General features: G+C 34.5%; 2 protein-coding genes and 1 non-coding gene across 3 annotated transcripts; all 3 read right to left on the reverse strand.

Annotated features, from left to right (window-relative positions):
- Positions 1-12,113: 12,113 nt before the first annotated feature.
- LOC127124814 (small nucleolar RNA R71) lies at positions 12,114-12,220 on the reverse strand. Its single transcript, XR_007804287.1, has one exon. It is a non-coding gene; the product is annotated as a small nucleolar RNA R71 (small nucleolar RNA).
- Positions 12,221-18,271: 6,051 nt separating this feature from the next.
- On the reverse strand, positions 18,272-19,030 carry LOC127122512 (secreted RxLR effector protein 161-like). Its single transcript, XM_051052833.1, has one exon. It carries the CDS (start codon positions 19,028-19,030, stop codon positions 18,272-18,274), a length of 759 nt encoding a protein of 252 aa, XP_050908790.1.
- Positions 19,031-20,771: 1,741 nt separating this feature from the next.
- LOC127122513 (uncharacterized) lies at positions 20,772-22,344 on the reverse strand. Its single transcript, XM_051052834.1, has 4 exons — positions 21,897-22,344; positions 21,635-21,787; positions 21,025-21,393; positions 20,772-20,983 (listed from the first exon to the last, which is right to left on the reverse strand). Exons 1-4 carry the CDS (start codon positions 22,342-22,344, stop codon positions 20,772-20,774), a joined length of 1,182 nt encoding a protein of 393 aa, XP_050908791.1.
- Between the last annotated feature and the right edge of the window lie 929 nt (positions 22,345-23,273).

Below are 23,273 nucleotides of genomic sequence, written 5' to 3' on the forward strand. Positions count from 1 at the left end.
GCCTTACTTGAAGGACTTTTCCTGCTTGGGACAAATATAAACAAACACAGGCATTGCCTCTTAAGGAGGACTTCAGACAGTTTGCCCGGTCAAATAACAGCCCGGGTCTCCAGACTACATGAAGAAGAAAGGTTTATACCTCAAAGCAATTGCTAAATAGCAAAGCAAGCAAGTTCAGAGAACTTAAGCAACTAAAGTACCTGAAAAAGTCAAACCAATTAGTAAACAGCTCAACAATCAAAATCAAAGGGAAATGAACCAATAGTCAACCACAGAGGGACCAATGTGCAAAGCACAAAGACTCAAGTTACATGAGTCAACCTACAAAACAAGGGTTAGCACATGATAAACAATTCAACTCAATCAAATTTGAATGATCTTTGAGGCATTGGTGCTCAACCTGAAACAATAGCTCAATTGTAAGCACAGAAGACCACTAGGACTAGCCTAGGGTCAAGGATGGAAGAAAAAGTCAAAGCAGCAAGTAAAAGTCAACCAAAGTCAAGGTCAAACATTTGAGAAGCTATCACAGTTGGGCCCACATTCAAATCATGCATTATGATCAATTCATGAACATTTGAAGTCAAAGTAAGGCAAAGGAAAGCATACAAAAGTCAACAGAATGACTTGCATCAAAAGTCAACCCAAACATTTTCAAAAATCATCAAATAAATCATACTCAATCCTAACATCTAACATGGTATACATGTAAAATTTCATGGCATTTGGATGAGAGGAAGGCAGTCAAGTAAAATCATGAAGTCAAACCAAATTCAAGTAAGCATGGTAAAAGTCAACAAGCATGGGTCAACTTCAAAAAATCATATCAAATTGAAAACAGATGAGAAATGAATGAAATTAACACCAATGCAAAGCTTGAGATGTCTAGTTATCACATATGAAATTTCATGATCATACAATAAGATTTGAGAATTTCACAAAAGATTTGGCAAGGCATAGCACAAAAAGTCAACAAATGACTAAGCATGGAAGAAAATTCTCAATCAAATGGAAAACAGCAAGATTAATTCCAAGAAAATTCAAACATGAACTAGACATGTGATAGATGATTCATGCAAAATTTGGGGTCAATTGGATAAGAGGAAGCATGTGAACAAAAATTGGGAAAATGCATGATCATGGTATAGCACCAAATTCAACACATAACTTCAGAAAATCATAACTCTCAATCCACAAATGATAAATGCACAAACTTTATATGGAAATGAAGGTCAATGTGTCTAGTTTCACCAAAAAATTTCAAAGGCATTGGAATAACATGAGTATTTCACAATTGAAATGGCACAATGTATCATTTATGCATACATGTTGAAAAATCATTTATCATTTAAAATCCAGAACATGGAAAATTAATTAAAATTCACCATAAAATACTAGACTCAATTGTGATCATGATGGAAAAAATTTCAGGATTTTTTTGAATTAAATTGAATGAGAAATAATTTATTGAAGTTGGACGAAACATGGAGACAAGCATAAACAAAATGCATGGCATATGGGGTCAACATGAAGTCAACGGTGGCATTTGTGTAATTCTGAGCTCACTAATTAAAACTCTGCGTTTTGGCAAGGCAAAACGAAATGTTTTGATTGGCTCTCAGCCAATAAAACAGTAATGAGCCAACCAACTTAAATTTTTTTGAGCTTCTAAAACCCTAGGGGTTTCTAACACAGCAAGGCTCATGGTTCAGCTTCACCAAACAAAAAAACAACCATCACACAACAGCATATCATTCATGTAATGTTCACATAACCACCAGACAACAGTATGCAACACAATTCACATGGTTTTTCCTGGGGAAGTTCAAAACAGCAGCAGGGCATTAACATTCAATGGTTCACCATCCAAGCATCAACCGTAACCAACATCAACAATCAAAACAAACAATGTAACAGCATTATTTAAACAGCATCAGCCAACAGCAAAACAAGCATTAATCAAGGGAGAAATCTGGGCATGGCAGGCTCAAGCAACAACAGCATTCATCACCATCATCATGTGCTCATCATACATAGACATCAAGCAAACAGCAGGAAAATTTCTGGAAATTAGTCTTAGAGTTTTTCAAAACAACACAATAGCAACAACAGTCAAACATATGCATAAATCCTGGGTTCACATGCAGTTTAGGGTTTGGCCAGCAATGCAACATCAACCATCATCATGTAAGCATTATAAACAAACATTAAGCAACAGCATGGTATGGGTAATGTTCCTACTGCAACCAAACAACAGCACGCATGTATACATGGATTTCAGGACAATGCTCATGGGATTTCAAAAATGCAGCATGGTTTTAGCAGCATGGTTAAGCATCATTCAATATTTATCATCAAGCCAAATTCATCATCATACAAATATCATGGCATCACACTCATAAGGTTCGTGCAACATGTAACAATAACAGCCAGCATGCAAGATTGGATTTCTGGAAAAAACATACAAGGGTTTAAGGAAGCAGCACACATGTATTCATTTTCAAACAGCAACATCCATCCACATGAACAATAATCATTACCAGCATCCTCAATCAAACATGACTATGAAACAAACATCATTATGTAACATCATCTAACAACAAAACAAACAGAATCAAGGGGATTTTTCTGGAAATGATAGAGTTTAACACAACAGGATATTCATCATCACTATGAACTCGAAAAATTGGACATGCCCAGAACAGCAAATTAAGCACAGCAATATCATTAACAAACCTTAAATAACAAGAATCCAACCACGGTTGTCACTGAACCCACAACAAATGAGTAAATCGATGGAAAATAGATTTGGATGCAAAAATGAAAACTCAGATTTCTCCCTCATGTCACAACCATTTCATTCGAAACAAATTGCATTGAAACTAGCATACCAAGACCTTTCATAAACATAACATAGCAAGGCATATGAGGGAGGTCGATTACTTACTTGGTTTTGAAGAAATTGTAGCAACAGTTGTGTATTGATGGAATAAGCTTGAAACAGATGCCCTTTATGCTCTACAATGATGGAATCTTGGAGTGGTTTGGCTCAAAGGCGCATGGAACTTCCCAATCTCGAATTCACCATTGTTGATAGCTTGGAAATGCAGTGCTAAAAATGGTGTTCCAGTTGGTAAAGGATGGTTCTAAAAGCTCCACAAGATGGTCCAAGTGATGAAGGAGGCAAAGGTTCCTTGTGGCCTTTGAGGGTTTTCTCAGAAATTTCGTTCTTGCCAAAATGCACAATGGGAGAGTGATGTGTTTTCTGTATGGTGGCTGTCAAAAACTAGGGTTTGTTTGGACAGAAAAACATTTATATATCACCTGTTTAACATCACTTAATCAAAGGGTAAGCTGGTTTTGTGTGTAATGATGCATTTTGCAAATTGCTAAATGTGAGCAAATGGAAGTGGAGGTGTGTTTATCTGCACGAATTTGGGCCTGAGCATGCTGCAAATGACCATGCCAATTGCTGCTTTTGGTATGCTGCAGAATTGTTGTACCTTGCTTTTACTTAATGACCAATTGTACAATTTGCCCACTTTGCTTTTTGGTCCAAAATGGTGGTGTAATGATGAAATGATCATGGTTTAAGGTTTGAGACAAGTCACAAATGTGATATGAAACCTTTCCCAATTGGCAAAATGATGAAAAGGTCCATAAATCAAAAAGTCAAAGTTTGGTCAAACTTTGAATTTAAATGAAAAAGGTCCAAAAATGCCATTTTGAATGGTAGGGTTTTAGGTCATGAAATTTATATTTTGGAAAGAGGATGAAAAATGTGGCTTGTAGGAAAAAACCCCACCAAATTTGGCCTTATGGTTTGAGAGATATGGCTCTTTGAAGTTCAAAAATTGGTGAAAATGATTTGATCATATCTTGACAACCGCACATGGGATTTGAGAGTTCTTGGACTTTTTGAAAATGGGAAGACAAGATCTTCAACTTTCATGTTGGGCAAAAATTCATTTGAAGCTTGTATCATGATGCAAGTTTAAGATCAAGAAGTTTCCATTTTTGGCAGTTGAAATTACAGGTCCACTTTCTATTTCTGGAAAATTTCTGATTGGCTTGAAATTCTTCAATGATGTTGATTGCCATGACATATAAGACCTATTAGGACATGAATAAGCCTCTTCAAACCATTTCCATCCATCAAATCACTGATTAAATCAACTGTTGACCAAGTTTGACTGTCTGTTGACTTTTCTAGGGTTTTGAATGATTGAACTTCTTCTGATGAATTCCAAACCCTAATTCCTTGAGAACTTGACTTCAAATGATGTCTCAAGTTGTTTGAACTCTTGATTATTGACCATGGTGCCCAAATTCTACAAGAATGGCCACCATCCACTGCTTTGACTGATTGTTGACTGTTTAGGGTTTTGACCTGGTTGTGCATTGACTGCTGACCTCTGAGGCTTCAACCTTTGACTTGAACACTTCAGAAAGACCTCCAAGTCATGTGAACTTGATGGGCAAACCCTAGGACCTTGATTCCTTGAGAAACACCCTTGCTTGATTGGTTGACTGATCTCCTGATCAGTTTGACCTAATTCTTGCTTGCTTGCTCTTGAGGCAACTGGGGACAATGCAAATGATCATGATATGCTATGACCTAATATGAGATGGTATGTATAATGATAGGTGCAAATTTGAGGTGCTACAGTGTATGCTACCGTCTCATATATTTTTGCTTGATCTTTTGCCTTCTTACAATGAGGCCTTGTTGTTTACGTTTACTTGTTTTATGGGTTTTCTCTTACTTTCTTTATTATACCCCCATTCGACAAAATGTACCCCCATCCCTATTATGTATAATAATTTTATCGCCTTATTGTCTTGATTTTTTTGTTGTTTAGTAAATTTCTAACACAAGACTAAAACCAACCTTTTCAAAAGAAGAACAAATAATTAAAAAATGATCTAATGGCGAGCCATTTTCTCACATCAAACCATCAATTTAATCATTTTCATAATCCATTCTCAACAAATAAAAAGCTTAATCCAATGCCAATTTTCTTTTTTCAAGAAAATAAAAAACACTTAATCATTGTTTAACGTTTTTCAATGAATTGAATGAAAATGAATGGGGTGTAGTCCATGAGCTCCTGAGAGTTAGGATCCGAGATGTAATTCTTGCCAATCCAAGAACTCATCATATTTCAATCAATTCCACAACGCATAATAAACCTCGATCACTGTCGAGAGCATTTTCTCAATCAAAATTTCAAAACATCTAAAAATATAAAAACTCTTTTCATAAGTCACATGAAAAAGGAATATGGTGTAGTCCACAAGCTCCCGAGAATTGGGAAAAGAGATGTAGTTCTCGCCCGTTTGAACTCTCATCATCACCGACAATACTTCAAACACATAAAACTATTTTCTCGCTGTCGTGCGATGATCTTTCAAACCCATTTCACATACGAAAGGTATTTTATCTTGAGACGATGCAAAAACAATTCTTCATCAACAATCGTGTGAGTTGAGATAAGTGGTATTTTCTTGTGAATCTTGATTGTAAATCCATTCAATGTGATGCAAACGTCCTCTCCTCACCTGTTTTAGGTAAAGTAATATTTTTCCGTCGATTAAGAAAAAACAACTTTCGCTAAACTTGACCAATAAACAAACATTTTTCTACCCAGAACCACGTAGCCTTGAGTTCTCCTCGCACTCGGAGATACATAGGAGCGAGATTCAAAGTCTCATCAGGCACCCCAATAAAAAATAACCTTTTGTCCTATTCTTTCCTTTTAATAACCCGAGAAGGCACACATTCCTAGGCTAACACTAACACGCATATCTAACCAAACGTTTCCTGTTGAGGACAACGAACGTGAGGGATGCTAATATCTTTCCCTTGGATAATCGACTCCTGAACCCTGCTTTTGTCGCGATGACCAATATCTTACTCGTTCTTTTAGAGTTTTTATCGATATCTTCCCTTTGCCTCTTTGGGAATAAATAAAGTTCATGGGAGACTCTGTTAAGTCCACCCCGTGAGCATCGTGTTCTCATTTTTTGAGGTACGACAAGGAGTCTTCTTCCCGAGTTATGAAAGGTATAAAGGGAATCTTTGGTGCTTTCGAAAATTCCTGCAACCAAGCTAAGGTGTTGTGTCCAGGAATTTAGATTCCTTGACAGAAAACGATCCCATGAAGGAAGGTTGCTGATTGAGATATTATTAGTGATAAATAAGGCGGGGAACTTGGAGAGGAGATGGAATAATTTTATAATCTTGTATGCCATATAGGCTTTTGTAATTTGACTTGAACAAATTATCAGTTGATAGTAAATCATCTGTTTCTCTTTGCCTAATATGTTGAATTTCCTTATGCATTTTACTACGTGTTTGTTATTTATCCTCCTGTAATTTTGTTTAATCACTTTATTCTCTTTCAATTTTTTTCATCACTTTTTCGCCTGTGATTCTCTTCCATCGCTTTATTCACCTCCATGGCTTATTAATATTTACCCATCCTTTGTTAAAAACTAGTGTAAGCTTAAAAGTTTTCGAAGACCATTCCAGGATAAAGGTTAGGTCCTCTTCCCTGCCCCCAGGTTTGAGCCTAGTTCGGGTTTGAAAAATCTCGGGCTTCATTGCTATGCTCTGGTGTGGATAGCTACTGAGAGTGGGTGAGCCAACTATGGCTTAGTGTTCCATAATTTCTTTTCTTCTTGATTTATTTAAATGGAAATCAAATCATAACTCTAAAAAGAACATTGTATTATTCATATCAATGTATTACATATGATTGTGAGGAATTACAATCTTTGGACATAATTTGGAATACTTAAATGCAATATCATCAAAATTTTGCAGCGTTTTATGTCCTCTGGATGAAGTACTAGGTCAGAGTCTCTAAAGTGTAGGGACCACTATTCGTACTGATAATTATATTATACGGTCCTTCCCAGTTAGCTTATTAATCTTATACCTTTATAATATATACCACTCGACATAAACAATACGAGCTTTCACACTTCCTTTATTTTATAATTTTGAACATCCAAGATCCCTTGCTTGATCGATTTATGATTCATAAGTTCATATGGGACTTGACATCTTCTATCTAATGAGGCTTGATAAGGCTTCCTCATAGACACTGATAGACCTTTAGCAATTGTACTAAACTTTTTCCCAAGGAGTAAAAATTTGTCTCCACATGGATAGTTCTATTTTAACAAAGCAATTGTAAAGTGCATTAAAAATGTAAAACTTAGGGTTTCACAATATTTGTTTTGAGTAGAAAAATAAATAACATACTAGAAGTAATTAGATAAAAAGAGCATCATATTTCATTTTGAATCCCTTGTATATCAATGTTGATGAAGGTGCTTATGTGTCTTATATTGAGTTCTCAGAAATTACAAAGATATAACAAAACCATTATACCTAATTCCTTGGTGTATAACTCAATATTTTACACTACAAATCCCTAATACCTTAGGTCAGTTTGGAGTTAAAGCAAACTAAATTTGTGCATTAAACCTTATGTCACAACTTATAATTATTCAATCCTAAATCAATTACAAAGTTGAACAATTAATCTGGTTCAAGTTCATAGAGCTAGGTTCAGTAATCCATGCAAAATTATGTTTGGTTCATGAGTTCAACAATGCATAAAAAGCTTTAAACACGAGATTAACTAAATAAAATACTAAAATATCAAGTTTGGTCAATAATACAAATACCAATAATATGTCTCAATAGATCAATACAAGTTGATTTCATAAGACCTAATCTAAAAGAACTTTATATTGGTCAAAAAGTGCAGGTGCGCGGGTTCCACTTGCAAGGGTTGGGAGACCCTGAGGCCTTTGTAGGTATATAACACATTTTGGTAGCGAGGGCTTGCTCATGGAGTCGAGAAGCCCTGTGCGTTGGTTTTTGAGACTATTTAAGTGACTAGCTCATGTGAGGTGAAATGCCCTCTTAGTGGTCGGCGTAATTAGGTTGCAGGAGGGCAGTTAGGTTAGTCGTGTATGTTACGATGGTAATGAGTGTGGTGCTCTTTGAGTAGTGCATAATGTGTATGACTTAGAGTCTATAAGCGATATGCTTTTTGGATGTAATCATCCCCCTTCCCTCCCTTTGTGAATTGGTGTTTATAGGGGCTCTCTTGGGTCTGGATTGTAAAGTTAGTGGGCAGTTGTTTCCCGCTTTCATGACCAAGGAAGTGGTCAAGGAAAGACTTAGTCTGCATAGAACCATGGAGGAAGAGGTTCCACCTCTTGACTGGCTCTCTTTTGTCTGACTGTAATCTTTTGAGAAGTATGATTATTTGAGGGAGATGTGTGACACATTTGCTGTTTAAATATAATAATTGTATGTTTTTATTTTAATTAAGAGTTTTTCGGGATTCGGGTGTTACAATCTTTCCATGAAAATCCAAGGTATTCATATTTCCTTGAGAGGCAACAAATATCTTTCCATGAAAGTCCAACATATTCGTATTTTCTTTAGAGACGAAAAGAATCTTCCGATGGAAGTCCATCATATTCGTATTACCATGAGAGGCGACAAAGATGTTCACGTCAAAGTCCAGCATATTTGTCTTGCCTTGAGAGGCAACAAGGATCTTCCAGTGGAAGTCCAATATATTTGTATTATTCCGAGAGGCGGCAAGGATCTTCCCGTAGAAGTCTAACATATTCATATTGCCTTCAGAGACGACAAGAATCTTCTCGTGGAAGTCCATCACATTTGTATTACCTTGAGTAGTGTTAAGGTCTTTCGGTGGAAGTCCATATTTAAGTCTAACATTTACATCGAGGTTTTTAGAACTCCTTATTTAACATGTGATCCAGCAAAACTAAGACATGATTAAAAAGCGGCGCCCAATTGAAAACCCTGCATAGAGAAAGGAGTGTGTCCCCATTATTCAAAATAGATTTAAAGAACTCTTAAATAAATTACAAACAGCAGAGACTATACCTCTCCTTATCCAGCAATAATTATTTAATGCATAAATTTGTGTATGTCCATCCATCTTAGTTTTGTTTGCGATCTTGCTTGGTGAATCCTGTCTTTTAGGATTTGGCGGTTCATTACATTCTGTCTCTTTGGGTGGCGACTTATTAGCCTTTTATCTTCTTTCTTGTAATGTCTCAGCTATATTTTGAGCATATTTACGCTTCACCACATCTGTGTATAAGTCTGCAATATAGTCAATCAACTTTATGATTGTTTTAGTAAAATCAACATATCACTAAGGAAATAAGTACTTACATTTGTAACATTATATTTTAGGAGATACGTAACAAAGAAACAATGTATCCATGTATTTTTTTATCAATACAATAACGACCACACTACCAATCATATAATATCTTCCATCAATAAGCAACCGAACGTAAATTTTAAGCGGCCAACTCATTTGTGTTGATCAATTTTCCTTGTCGCTAACTGACATGTACGTATGAGTTTTAAACCATTATCTCCTAAAATTACGCAAAACGAGAAAATTGCTTCCTTTAATTCTGTGGAGTAAATAATGTAATTTACTTCCTATTAACTCAGCAAGAGTTATTTATACTCTTTCAGCGTTGCATATCAAGCATATAGAAATTTGTGATATGCCCCTACTTATTAGAGAATATTATGCATAGATATATATTTTGTCTTTATATAATCATGCGATGTGTACCAGTATGTATAATGATTTATTATATGTATACCCTATCAAGGAGTCTAAAACAGCACACATTCTTTTTCTGCATGGCGTGATACATCATGCGGTTAAATATGATGCTTTTCCCAAATGACGTATTTGATAAACCGATTTTCACATTCTTGCCTTCGGAAACAATACATATGTGTGTATTTGATAATCATAAAACGCATCACATTTTTGATTTGATATACATATATTTTTATGTTTTTTATCTCCATTTTATATTTGTATATAGTGTTATACTGATATTTTGTTTGTGTTGCAAATATTTTTTAAATAGTTGTTGGCACAAGAGAAAAGGAAATAAAATTGGCCAAAAATGGAGAAAATGAGACCTCAGCATGAAGCAAGTGAAAGGAAGACATTTTTAGCTTGTGATGTTCCCCATATTAAAAATCATGGTGTTCGCCATTAATTTAGTGCCTAGAAATTTCGTAACAGAGTGACTTGGTCTTCTCCCACTTCTACATATTTTTATCATTTGATCGGTAGACGAAATCACGAACCATTCAACATTTGAAACATTATATATAGGTTTACTTTTAAGATTTTTACCATTCAAGTTTTCTAGTATAAAGTAGAGTTTCCTGCTTGTACTTGGATCATTCAATGTTTAAGCTCGCCATTGTTTTAATTCCAAAAAGTTTCTTCCAAATTTTCTGATTTTCAATTTTCGTTGGGCATTATTTTCAGTGTGTATTTTTCTTTTAAGTTTTCTGTACTTTATTATTTTGACACTCAATATAATAATTGTTGTTTCTATTTGTTCTATTAATTTTAATTACTATTGTTTTCATTTTAAATTTCACATAGTATCATCAAATATATATATATATATATATATATATATATATATATATATATATATATATATATATATATATATATATATATATATATATATATATATATATTTATTGTATTAGTTTGTAATATTTTCAACATTATGTTTAAATCTTTAGTTTTCATATATATACTAATTATAACATGAATATTATGCAAAAATATGTCTGGTTAAACCGTTTAGAGTCCGGAATGTGAGGATTGTCATTTTGACGGTACTCGCATCTAAGTTGAAAATTATTGATTAAATTAGGATTCGTTTTGGGGTTGTTTTTTATATTGTTTTAAATTAGAATTATTTACTGCAAAAGCGTTAAAGTTAGAGATATTGGTTCCGTTTCGAAAGAGAAAAGCTCGTATCTTAGATGAAATAATAAAAATCAGATTTTAAAGTAAATCAAGAGCGACAAAAGAGGTTATTTTAAATTGCAAAATAATCATTTTCAAAAATATAATTTATAGTAATAGATGTGTTGCGACAATAGGCATTTGTAAGTTTGAACTCTGGTACTACGCGAGCGACAATCGGTATCACCTTTAAATTTGGTTTTAAACTAAAACGACTTTTTTTAATAAATTAGAATTTCTTAATTTTTAAAAATATAAGTTTTATACTTTAACAGGTTGAACTGCGACAGGTCAATGTAGAATTTAGAACAAAACTCGGTTCCGGTTTAGCGAAAGCAAACGGTTTGTTTAAATTATGTTTCTTCCTATTAAAAAAAGTATTGTCTCAATTTAATCTAATTAGTCTGACTTAGCTATGGGTAATATTGATTGACGCATGCCATATTCTTGTCTCGCTTCTATTAATTACTTTTATAAACAAATTTACTTTGTTTTTCGTTTTAATTCTCCTTCTCATCCAAAATTCGATTAGTCTTAAATTTACATAGCAACAGTAGAGAGCGGTAAAGTTGATTATAATTTCCTATGGGTTCGACAACCTTTTATACTCCGATATATTCCGTGCACTTGCGGAAAGCATTTAAGAGAAGGAAAACATATATGACATTAAGTTTTTGGCAACATTGTAACTCACTTGTTGCGCTGAATAAATTAAAGCATTTTATTTTATTTTATTTTAACGGTTGTATGCCCAATACTCGCTCTAACACAGAAGAGTTAGAACAACCGATCCTTGAAGTTGAGTGTTTCATTCACCTGAAACACTGAATATGTGAACTTAGAGTCATATTTGAGCCTATAGCTGAAACCGACAATCGTCTGTTCAAGGACTTTGCAGTTCCGTCTCAGGACGAACCACATTCAAGCGTTGTTCCACCTGCAATCCAGGTGAACACTTTCAAATTAAAATCGTCTCTAGTGCAAATTGTGCAACAAAATCAGTTCTCTTGATATCCCATTGAGGACTTAAATCTTCATTTATTAATGTTTATACAATATGCAGACACATTAAAGAGTACTATGACTAATCCATAAGCTATTAAACTACATTTATTTCCATTTTCCCCTAGAGATAGAGCCAGAGCATGACTACAGTCTCTACCTGTAAACTCAATCACCACTTGGAATGAACTCAAGAGTATATTCTTAGCCAGATATTTCCCACCAAGCAAAACAAAAGTACTGAGAAATCATATATCTACGTTTAAACAAAATGAAGGAGAATCACTTTTTGATGCATGAGAAAGATATAAAGATATGATAAGACTATGTCCTCATCACAGATTAGAACAATGGCTTATCATTCATACTTTCTATAATGGTCTATTGTGCAATACCAGAATGACCATATATGTTGTTGTTGGAGGAGCCTTAATGAACAAACCATTCGATGAAGCCTACCAACTTATCAAAAACATGGCCCATAATCACTATTAATGGGGAACAAAATGAGTTCAAGTCGAAAAAACCCAAAAAAAAGGAGGAATTATGTGTGATGCCAGTGACTATGACGTAGGTGTTGTCTTAGGACAACATTAATATAAGAAAATACATGTCATATACTATGTAAGCAGAACTTTAGACGCCGCTCAAATAAATTATGCAACTACTGAGAAATAACTTTTAGTCGTAGTGTTCGCAATCGATAAATTCCGTTCTTACTTAGTAGGTGGCAAAATAATCATTTACACATACCACATTGCTATAAAATATTTATTAAGAAAAAAGGATGCAAAACCAAGATTACTTCGGTGGATCCTATTGTTACAGGAATTCCATTTGAAAATCCGAGATAAAAAGGGAACCGAAAATGTGGTAGTTGATCAACTCTCAAGGCTAAAGGATCTAAAACCATACCATGTACCCATTAATGACGATTTTACTTATGACACAATGGTCGCGTCGGTCTACATTGAAGGAATGAGTTATGATCACTACCCTGAACATCTTAAAGTACAATACTCAAAAGTTGAGAACGAGATACCAAAAGAAGCTGCCTTGGTGCACAAGACTGTACCCTGGTATGTGGACGACGTAAACTACCTTGCAGCTAAAGTTCTACCTCTTGATATGACCTACCAGCAGAAGAAGAGATTCCTCCATGGCCAAAAACATTTTTCATTGGGACGAACCCCTCATTTTCAATAGAGGAGCCGATGGCTTTTTCTATCGTTGTGTTTCTGAGGAGGAAATCCAAAGCATTATACACCATCATCATTCCTTTCCCTATGGAGATCACACAAGCACGTCAAAGACATACACTAAGATTCTTCAAGATGGGCTTTATTGGCCCGCCATATGGTGTGATGTCCATTATATGGTCGTGACTAAATTCCTTTAAATAACATATTAGAGGTTGAAATTTTTGATATGTGGGGTACAAATTTATGGGACCGTTCCCATCTTCAATGGGAAATAAGAACATACTCGTTGTTGTTGATTATGTATCCAAATGGATAAAGGTCATTATCTCTCCAGCAAACGATGCACGCGTAGTTATCAAAATGTTTAAAAATAACATTTTCCCCAAATTTGGAGTGCCTAAGTTGGTAATAAGTGATGGAGGATCGCATTTCATATCTAAAATATTTGAGAAAGTCCTACACAACTATTGAAGGTAGAGAAATACAAGAAAGGGGGGTTTGAATTGTTTTCACAAATAATAAAAACTTTTGGAGTTTCTACACACAAAATTTAAAGACAAACAACACAAAAGTTATCCTGGTTCGCTTGAAATTCAAAGCTACTCCAGTCCACCGTACCAAGGTGATTTCGCCTTCAAAAAGGACTTAATCTACTAATCTTGAAAGATTACAACAACGTCTAAGAGTACAAAGATCTCTTAGCCCTCTCAAGTCTACAGACTTCACAAGTCACTTGAGGAAATATTACAACAAATATTATATAAATACAAGAAGGTGTTTAATGCTTCTAGGTAAGCAAGATGAACACAGTAAGAACAATTGAATCTCATACTAATGAGCAAAAACTCGTGTGAAAAAGTGAGGCAAGAATTAGTGGGTATTTGAATTTTGATGAGCAGAATTCTTGTTGAATAAGTTCGTGTCTTGGTATGATGATGGTTAGACCTTTTTATAGTGCTTGAATATGATACCATTGGATGAGGCATTGATGTTGATATCTTTGCCAATGATGGGACTTAATTGTCATTAAGTTTGTTGTCCTTTCCATACTTAATTTTCTCCATATATAGATTTATACCATTTTGGAATACTTCGCTGTTAAGTCTTGATCTGATCTGATAGGTGAGAGTCAGAGTGCACAGAGTTTAGATACTACACTCAGATCTTATATTCTCCAGATAGTTGCCTGATGTTTTCATTAGAAGCTCTTGATTAATCTTTGACTTTACGTTCCTCAAATGCAGTGAGCCTTAGAGACTTAAGATGAGAGATCTTTCAGATTAAGAAGGTCAAAGCCTTAAGTCATCAGAGCGACGCTTTTAGCTTTTAGTTCAACTGTTCTGGACTAGCTTAACTCTTAGACTTTGTTTCTTCAGATGCAATAATGGTTAGAGCCCTGCACACTTAGAGAATTTTATCAGGGTACCAAAATATATATATAATACATATGTGTAATATACAGGTAAAATAAATACAGGTGTGTAATATATGAAAATATAAAATAAATTAAAAAAAACAAAGTATTTAATCACGTTTATTTATACCAACCGTTGTTATAGACAAAGTACAAAATATTACAAACCATACATTCACTAGGTTTCGAATCCATTACTATTCAATTTATATTACAACGGTTGTATACTTTGACCGTTGTGATATATAACGCAATGCATAGTTTATAACAATGGTCCTATGCTGTAGAAAACATCATACATAAAATCATAATGTACTTAACAATGGTTGGTCGGACGTGGTTGTATCCTTTTTTCAACCGTCATGATATATATTTTTTTGTAGTAGTGTCTTTAACAATTAGAATTTGTTTCATTGCTTCTAATTCTCCTACTAACACTTCCTTCATCTCTAGTTTATTTTACGACGTATTATTTACTTTGTTGACAAAGTTAAAGGTGAAAGAAATGATAGTTAGATGAACCAGGAGAATTCGCTACACCAAATCATATGTTCAATAGATATTTTTCCATACTTGAGTAGCTCTTAAAAATGCTATCAAACTCCAGACTATTATAGATTCGTCACCTATAATAGCGCTTTAAAACCACTATGAAATTCCTCTTTTAATAGCATTTTTTGGCAAGCGCTAACATAGCATGTTTTTGACATTTGATTTAATGATTGTCTTTAGTAACCCTTTTTAAAAAATGCTATTGTAGACCCTATTTTTAATAACACTTTTTCTAAAAGGCGTTATTATGCATTCTTCATATTTATTTTGAGATATTTCTGAGTGATTAATTTTACTTTAAAAATATATAAAACTATTATACTTCTAAAATTAAATATCAACAATATATTCTATAAGAAATGAACTCAATTTTTATTAATAAAATATTAATCTTTAGTCACAAATATAAAGATTAAATAGAACAACTTCTAAGTAACAAAATCAAAAGGCAATAAAATCGGCTCTTTTACATCTTCAAAAGTTCTTCAACGAAGTTATTGGTCTCATATATAGGCTGATTTGAAATGTTATTTGTATCAAATGAATGATCTCCAAAATCAGTTATAAACCTATCGTAGCTATGCGATAAAGGGTCCATTTGTTTTGATTTGTTTTTTAAAAATAACTTTTATAATATAACATATTTTGATGTAAAAAGAGGTTACACAGAAATTTTTCATAAAAGTTTCAAATGAAAATTTGGTTTGAATAATTATTCTTAAAATATTATTTTAGATATTTCATCATTTTATCGAATTTTTTTTTTATATCAAAATTTTTAAGAATCACTTAATTTTAAAACTATTTTAAATAGCTTTTCATAAAAATCATTTTTTAAATAGAACTTTTTGAAAAATATGTGATTTTGATTATACTTTGATTTTCAATAATATAGGTTTATGTTATAGTATATCAAAATTAGTCTTTTAATTCATAAAAAAAAATTAAAAAAATTTGTAATATTTTGAAAAATATTTTTGTAAAATCCATTTTCAAAAATAAAAAACAAAATCTATTTTTTTAAAACTAAAATAATATGGCCAAACACTTTCTTCAAGAAATCTCTACAAACACTAGACTCCAAAGCCTCCTCCAGTAGGAAAAAATGATTAGTATTAAGATCATAAACCTTTATACCCTGTCAGATTGATACATAAAAACCCTGTAAGATTGAAAACCAGTTTGTATAACTTATAAAAAATAAGAAAAAGGGCAACAAGATGATACATAAAAATAAAATGGCACTCTTCGTATATCAGCATATTAACATGAAATTTGATGAGTAACACAAACTATTACAATTATTTGAAATAAAGTTGAAAGCTCCAACAACAATGTCATTTTATAGAAAACAACAAGTCATCAAGTCAATATATTTTCTGCAGGTTCAATTAGAGGGTGGCAATACAACTTGTTCCCTTTTTCTTCAATAAAGAACAATGTATGACAGGAAATTAACTTTGATATTTTGAATGCTCATTAATTTTTAATAAATCTTGTAATGATACAACTATAAAAACAAGAATGTATAAACGAAAGGGGTAATACCACTGTGAAATACAAGCATAATAAGTTGATCCTTATCTATCTGAAATGTGTACATAGTTTTCTGAAAAAACAACAATGAATATATGAGATCCATCAATTGCTAGCCATAATTCTAGTCCTAGTTCGTTTCCCTTTTGAAGATTCCCATTCTTAAGAAAAATGTTGATTCTAGCATATGAGAGTGCAACATAGAGATGAGAAAAATTCGTACGAGTGTCTTTTTGTCTTAAATTAATGAACACGTCGTAGATCCATTGGGGTCTGGATGTTGAAGAAAAGGAAGGAAGATGACGAAACATGAATTGTTTATGAGACAAGAAGATGAAAGCATAAATTAAACCTTTGTTGGATTTCCTTTCTGATCAAATACTTTTGAAATGGGAGGACCTCGAACCTCAACCTCTTGCTCTATTTGTTTCGTGAAAAAAATTTCAACAAAAACCTGTTCACAACAGGGAACATATATGAATACAGTCATTTCTTATATGATCCAATACTTAAAATATAATGTATAAACAACAAATCATATATGTTTTAGTTATAGAACTTATGATTTTATCAACTAATCTTAATTAGGAGCTTTAAAGAGAGTTGGTACTAATTAGGTGAAAATCAAGGATATTTCATGACATATGGAAACAAAAATAAAAAATGCATGAAAGCTACAATCTCAGCATAAGAGAAATGGTAAGTCCCATAAACAAAATCCTATGCACGTGGTAAATTTCTGGGCAAAGTTACACACTTAAGAGCATGTTTTTAAATTGCGGTCCGCAACCGCAATTGCGGCCGTAATATTGTTGATGTTGTAGTCTCCGCATCCGCGTCAGGTCGCAATTGCGGTGTGATTTAAAATCACACGTCCAACCACATTAGAATTCGCATCAAACAACTTAATCAATGTTTCTTCACATATTTTCATCGTAACTCAAAGTTTGAGAATCCAAAACCTCAATTTACATCTCATTTCATTTGTAATGTAAAAGATTAACATCAAGATTTTTTCAATGGTGTATTTCACATATCTTTCGATAAACATTCACGTCGCAATGGCTGCAATACGCATCGCAATGGCCGCAATCGCAACACACGCAACCGCAACCGCATCCGTGACAACAACCGCAATTTAAAACCATGCTTTAGAGTATGGGACTCTATTAATTCAAAGAAAGTAACCAGTAAGTCAAATGAAAAATATATGATAAAAGAAACTGAAATATGATGATATCAAAATCCAATGTGACAAGATGAGAAGGTTTAAAAAAATCATGTTACTGTAAAAAAAACGGTCGTGCTAAAACGCTATCAGACGGTGCCAACACAAATACAATTATTCACCATTTTTATGATAAAGAACAAATTGTGATTGATTCATACCATGGTGATCACAGTCACCTTTATAACGTTTGTATCAATCGAAATCGCAAAAGCCTTTAAACACTTACAACGAGACTGATAGAAAGAACGACTGATTTGTAAACTTCTGTATTTTCATTTGAATACATTTTTGGTCTTTATACAGACTCGGAAACTTTTGTTATTCTAGGAAACATAATAACTAGTAAATACTATTAATTTTTGGGCACTGTCTCTTGACCTTCCAAATCTCTCCATTAACTTATTAATAAAACCCATTAACTATAACATTAAAGTTTATGCAACAAAACTTCTCTGTAAACTTAAATGTTTCTTCTATTCATCATGCCTATCAATTTCTTGCCTCTGTCGAAGATTTCTTTTGATAGTGGTTTTGTGAAAATGTCTGCTGCTTGGTCCTTACTTGCTACATGCTTCAATTCGACATTTCCCTCCTTCACGTGTTCTCGAATGAAGTGGAAGCGAACGTCAATGTGTTTGCTCCTTTCATGGTTTACTGGATTCTTTGCTAACTCAATTGCTGACCTGTTGTCAACTTGTATTATTGTTGCACCTTTCTGTTCTAGCTCCATTTTACTCATCAATCTTCTAAGCCATATTGCATGACAAACGCACCAGGATGCTTCTACATATTCTGCTTCACATGTCGAAAGTGTTACTATAGGCTGCTTTTTAGAAAGCCAAGTAAATGCAGTATTTCCCATGAAAAACACATATCCATAAGTGCTTTTTCGATCGTCTATGTCTCCGCACCAATCATTGTCAGAGTAACCAACCAACTTGTATTTGTCTGAATTCGAGTAGAACATCCCAAGTGACACTGTTCCTTGGATGTACCTCAGAATTCGCTTCAATGCTTTCCAATGTGTGTAAACTGGCTCCTCCATGAATCGACTTACAATGCCTACACTTAATGAGATATCTGGTCTTGTACATGTGAGGTAGCGAAGACTTCCTACCAAACTTCGATATTTTCCTGCTTCGACACGTTCTCCTCCATCAAATTTCGACAACTTTGTTCCTGGTTCCATTGGCGTCGAAGCCGGATTACAGCTTTCCATCTTATATCTTTTCAAGATTTCTTTTGCATATTTTTCTTGTGAGATGAAGATTCCTGTTTCTTCTTGTCGAACTTCCAGACCAAGAAAGAATCTCATCAGGCCTAAATCTGTCATCTCGAATTCACGTGTCATTGTGCTTTTGAATTCTTCTATCATCTGATAATTGCTGCCCAGAAAAATAAGATCATCAACATAGAGAGCAACAAGTAATACATCCCTTCCATTTTTCTTCACATAGAGGGCATGTTCGTACGGACATTGCTCGAACCCGTTCTCCTTGAAATATGTGTCGATACGTGTGTTCCATGCCCGCGGTGCTTGCTTCAGCCCATATAGCGCTTTCTTCAATTTCAGTACCTTCTTCTCTTCTCCAGCTTTCATGTACCCGAGTGGTTGTTCGACATAGACTTCCTCTTCTAGTACGCCATTCAGAAAAGCTGTTTTGACATCCATTTGAAATATTGGCCATTTGAATTGAGCAGCTTGAGATATGAGTAATCGAATTGTCTCCATTCTTGCAACAGGTGCAAATACTTCGTCATAATCAACTCCTGCTTTCTATTTGTATCCCTTCGCAACAAGTCTCGCTTTGTATCGTTCTATTTCTCCTTGAGCGTTCATCTTTTTCTTGAATACCCACTTTACACCAATGGGTTGACTACCTTTTGGCAATTCAACTAGTTCCCAAGTGTTGTTGTGGATAATCGCCCCCATCTCTTCGTCCATGGCACTTTTCCACTTTTTTTCTCGTACTGCTTCTTCAAAATTGATGTTTTCAGCATCTGCCAAGAGACATACAAGGTGCACTTCACTTGTCGAATCATACAGATCTTGCAAACTTCGCATTCTGGGTTGTGTAGGTTCATCTTCATTGTCAGAATCTCCAAGTTTTGTCGAAATATTTGATGGTACAGCGACAAATGATTCTTCAACTTCGACAACAGCTTCTGTCGAACTGTTCCAGTCCCACTTACTTGCTTCGTTTATTCGAACGTCTCTACTCATTATCACCTTCTTTCTTATGGGACCAAATAGCTTGTACCCTTTTGTTTTCTCATCATACCCTATGAGTATGTATTTCTGACTTTTGTCTTCAAGTTTCGTTCTTCGTTGATCTGGTACGTGTGCATAAGCCACACTTCCAAATACTTTGAGATGAGAAACTGTTGGCTTCTGTCCGCTCCACGCTTCTTGTGGTGTTTTATCTTCTAACTTCGAATGTGGACATCGATTCTGAACATAAATGGAACATTTTACAGCTTCTACCCAAAATTCCTTTGGCATGTTCTTGCTTTTAAGCATTGAACGAACCATGTCAAGGACTGTTCGATTCTTCCTTTCATCCACCCCATTTTGTTGAGGTGAGTATGCTGCAGTTAGAAATCTCCTTATACCCTGCTCTTCACAATACTTCATAAAAGTTGTCGAAGTATACTCACCACCTCTATCAGATCGAACTGCTTTAATGTGTCTTCCGGTTTCCTTCTCCACCATTACTTTGAACCTTTTGAACACCTCGAATGCTTCAGACTTTTCTTTCAAGAAATAAACCCATGTCTTCCGTGAGTAATCGTCGATAAAGGAAATAAAGTACCTTTTGCTACTGAAAGATTCTGGCGTGATTGGCCCACATATGTCGGTGTGAATCAAATCAAGGATATACTTAGCTTGATATTCTGCCTTCTTTTGAAATGAAGTTCTTGTTTGTTTGCTAAGCACAAATTCTTCACAGAACTTTCCTTCATAATCCATATCTGGTAGTCCATGCACCATGTTCTTTTTCGCCAACCTTCTTAAACAAGCATGATGTAGATGACCAAAGCGTAGATGCCATAGTGACGTTTTGTCTTCGACATTTACTTGTAAACATTTTTCTCGAACGTTTATCAGATTCAGTTTGTACATTCGATTTCTCTCCATTTCGACACGAGCAATCAGATGTCCTAGCTTGTCCTTCAAATACAGTATCCGTTCTTTCATAAGTATCGAATAACCTTTTTCTGTAAGTTGTCCCAAACTCAAGATGTTGGTCTTAAGATTTGGTACATAATAAACATCTTGAATTGATCCAATCAACCCCTCCTTCTGCAGGTAACAAATCGTTCTTTTGCCTTCGACCTTCACTTTCGATGCATCTCCGAAAGACACATTTCTATTTTCAATCTTTCTCATTTCTTTAAACAAGTGTTTGTGACCACACATATGGTTACTTGCTCCTGAGTCAAGATACCAAACATTGTCATTTGTGTTGATCTCATTTTGAGCCATCAAGAGAAAACCTTCATTTGCTTCAGCTTCCAAAGTTAGATTGGTTGTTTCTTCTACCTTCTTTTCGATTCGACAATCTTTTGCAAGATGTCCCACTTTATCACAGTTATAGCATTTGAATGAGTTACAATCCTTCGCATAATGACCATACTTCCCACACTTGTAGCATTCAAAGTTGGAATGGTTCGACCTACCACCTCTTTGACCACGTCCTCTGCCACGCCAATTTTGCTAGATCGACTGTCCTCTCTCGAAGTTGCTGCCTCTACCACTTCGACCACTGTCACGTCCTCCACGACCACGTCCTCTTGCTCGAAAATTTTGAGAAAAGAGTACCTTTTCGTCTTTGATTTGCGTCCTCTACTCCTTCTTCCTTCTTTTTCATCTTACGTTGTTCGTGTGCTTCGAGGGAACCAGCGAGCTCTTCGACTACGAGTGTCGAAAGGTCCTTCGACTCTTCTATTGCATACACAATATTCTCAAATTTATCTGTTAAATATCTCAAAATCTTTTCGACAACTCGTGCATCAGTTACTGTTTCGCCATTTCTGGTGAGTTGGTTCACCACCTTTTGTACACGCGTGATGTAGTCAAATACATTTTCTGACCCTTTCATCTGCATCCTCTCCAATTCTCCACGAAGAGTTTGGAGTCGAACTTGCTTTACTCGATCTGCTCCTTTGAACACTTTCTCTAGCTTCTTTCAACGTAGTCGAACCGACAATCTTTTCGAAGCCTGATTCATCAACAACCCTAAACAGCATGTATAGTGTCGTTTTATCCTTCGATCGCGTCTCTTTCAACGCCTTGTTTTGAGCTGTCGTATATCCCTCAGTATCTGTTGGTTCTTCAAACCCATCTTTGGTCACCTCCCACGCGTCTAGAGATCCGAGAAGAGCTTTCATTTGGATACTCCAGTTTTCGTAATTTAACTTCGTTAGCCGTGGCAACGGCATTTGATTCATCATGTTTGCCATTAGCTCTGATGCCAATTTGACAGAAAGAACGACTGATTTGTAAACTTCTGTATTTTCATTTGAATACATTTTTGGTCTTTATACAGACTCAGAAACTTTTGTAATTCTAGGAAACATAATAACTAGTAAATACTATTAATTTTTGGCCACTGTCTCTTGACCTTCCAAATCTCTCCATTAACTTATTAATAAAACCCATTAACTATAACATTAAAGTTTATTCAACAGAGACCACAACCTTATTTAAAACATTGGAGGTAACTCAACCTCTTCATCAGCAAAAGCGTCCTGCAATCTTTTTCATGTATGAATATTAAGAGTCAATAGTTATATGAATATTTGTAAAATTACTCTTGAAATTCAACGGACAATTCGGCCTTCCCTCTAACACAATAGGAGTGTTTTGAAGTAAATAACGTTGCACCTCATAAACCAATAACAGATCAGGATTGCATATATTTAAGTCAAAATGGATATGAATGTAATGAAATAAAATCCAAGCCTAATTATGCATAATCATGAAGGTTAAAAAACTTAATGGCCATTTGAATCATGCAAAACAATATAAGATTCAAGAAAAGTTATATTCAATATGTAGGACAATGTACATGATAAACTCTCAAATATTGATCAACACCCTTTTTCAAAATTCAATGCAAAAAACAAAACAAAACCGAGAGAATCAAAATTGCTTACATTTTATATAGTAAAATACATAAATGTAGCCATGGCAATAATGTTGACATCATGGTTTTAAATTGTGATCAGCAATCACACAATTGAGACTTCAATATTGTTGATGTGGTAGCTTCCACGTTCGTATTGGACCGAAATTGCACTATAATATTAAAACCACACGTCCAGGCGCATTATCTATTCCATAAGACAATTTTGTCCTATTTCTTCAAATATTTTCATCAAAACTCATAATTTTATAATTCCAAAACTCAATTTTTTCACATGTAATTAAAAATCATTACATTAAGAGTTTTTCATTG

Source organism: Lathyrus oleraceus, chromosome 2 (assembly GCF_024323335.1).
Source record: "Lathyrus oleraceus cultivar Zhongwan6 chromosome 2, CAAS_Psat_ZW6_1.0, whole genome shotgun sequence".
NCBI lineage: Eukaryota > Viridiplantae > Streptophyta > Magnoliopsida > Fabales > Fabaceae > Lathyrus > Lathyrus oleraceus.

Bases quoted from the DNA above. Each gene is read 5' to 3' on its own strand.
- LOC127122512 (XM_051052833.1), bottom strand. From the start codon at position 19,030: ATGGAAAGCTGTAATCCGGCTTCGACGCCAATGGAACCAGGAACAAAG.
- LOC127122513 (XM_051052834.1), bottom strand. From the start codon at position 22,344: ATGTATTCAAATGAAAATACAGAAGTTTACAAATCAGTCGTTCTTTCT. The intron at 21,788-21,896 runs GTATTTGACTAC...GATATTTAACAG, and splicing joins AGATGAAAGGGTCAGAAAAT to ATAAATTTGAGAATATTGTG. The intron at 21,394-21,634 runs GTACTCTTTTCT...ACTGTGATAAAG, and splicing joins CGCAAATCAAAGACGAAAAG to TGGGACATCTTGCAAAAGAT.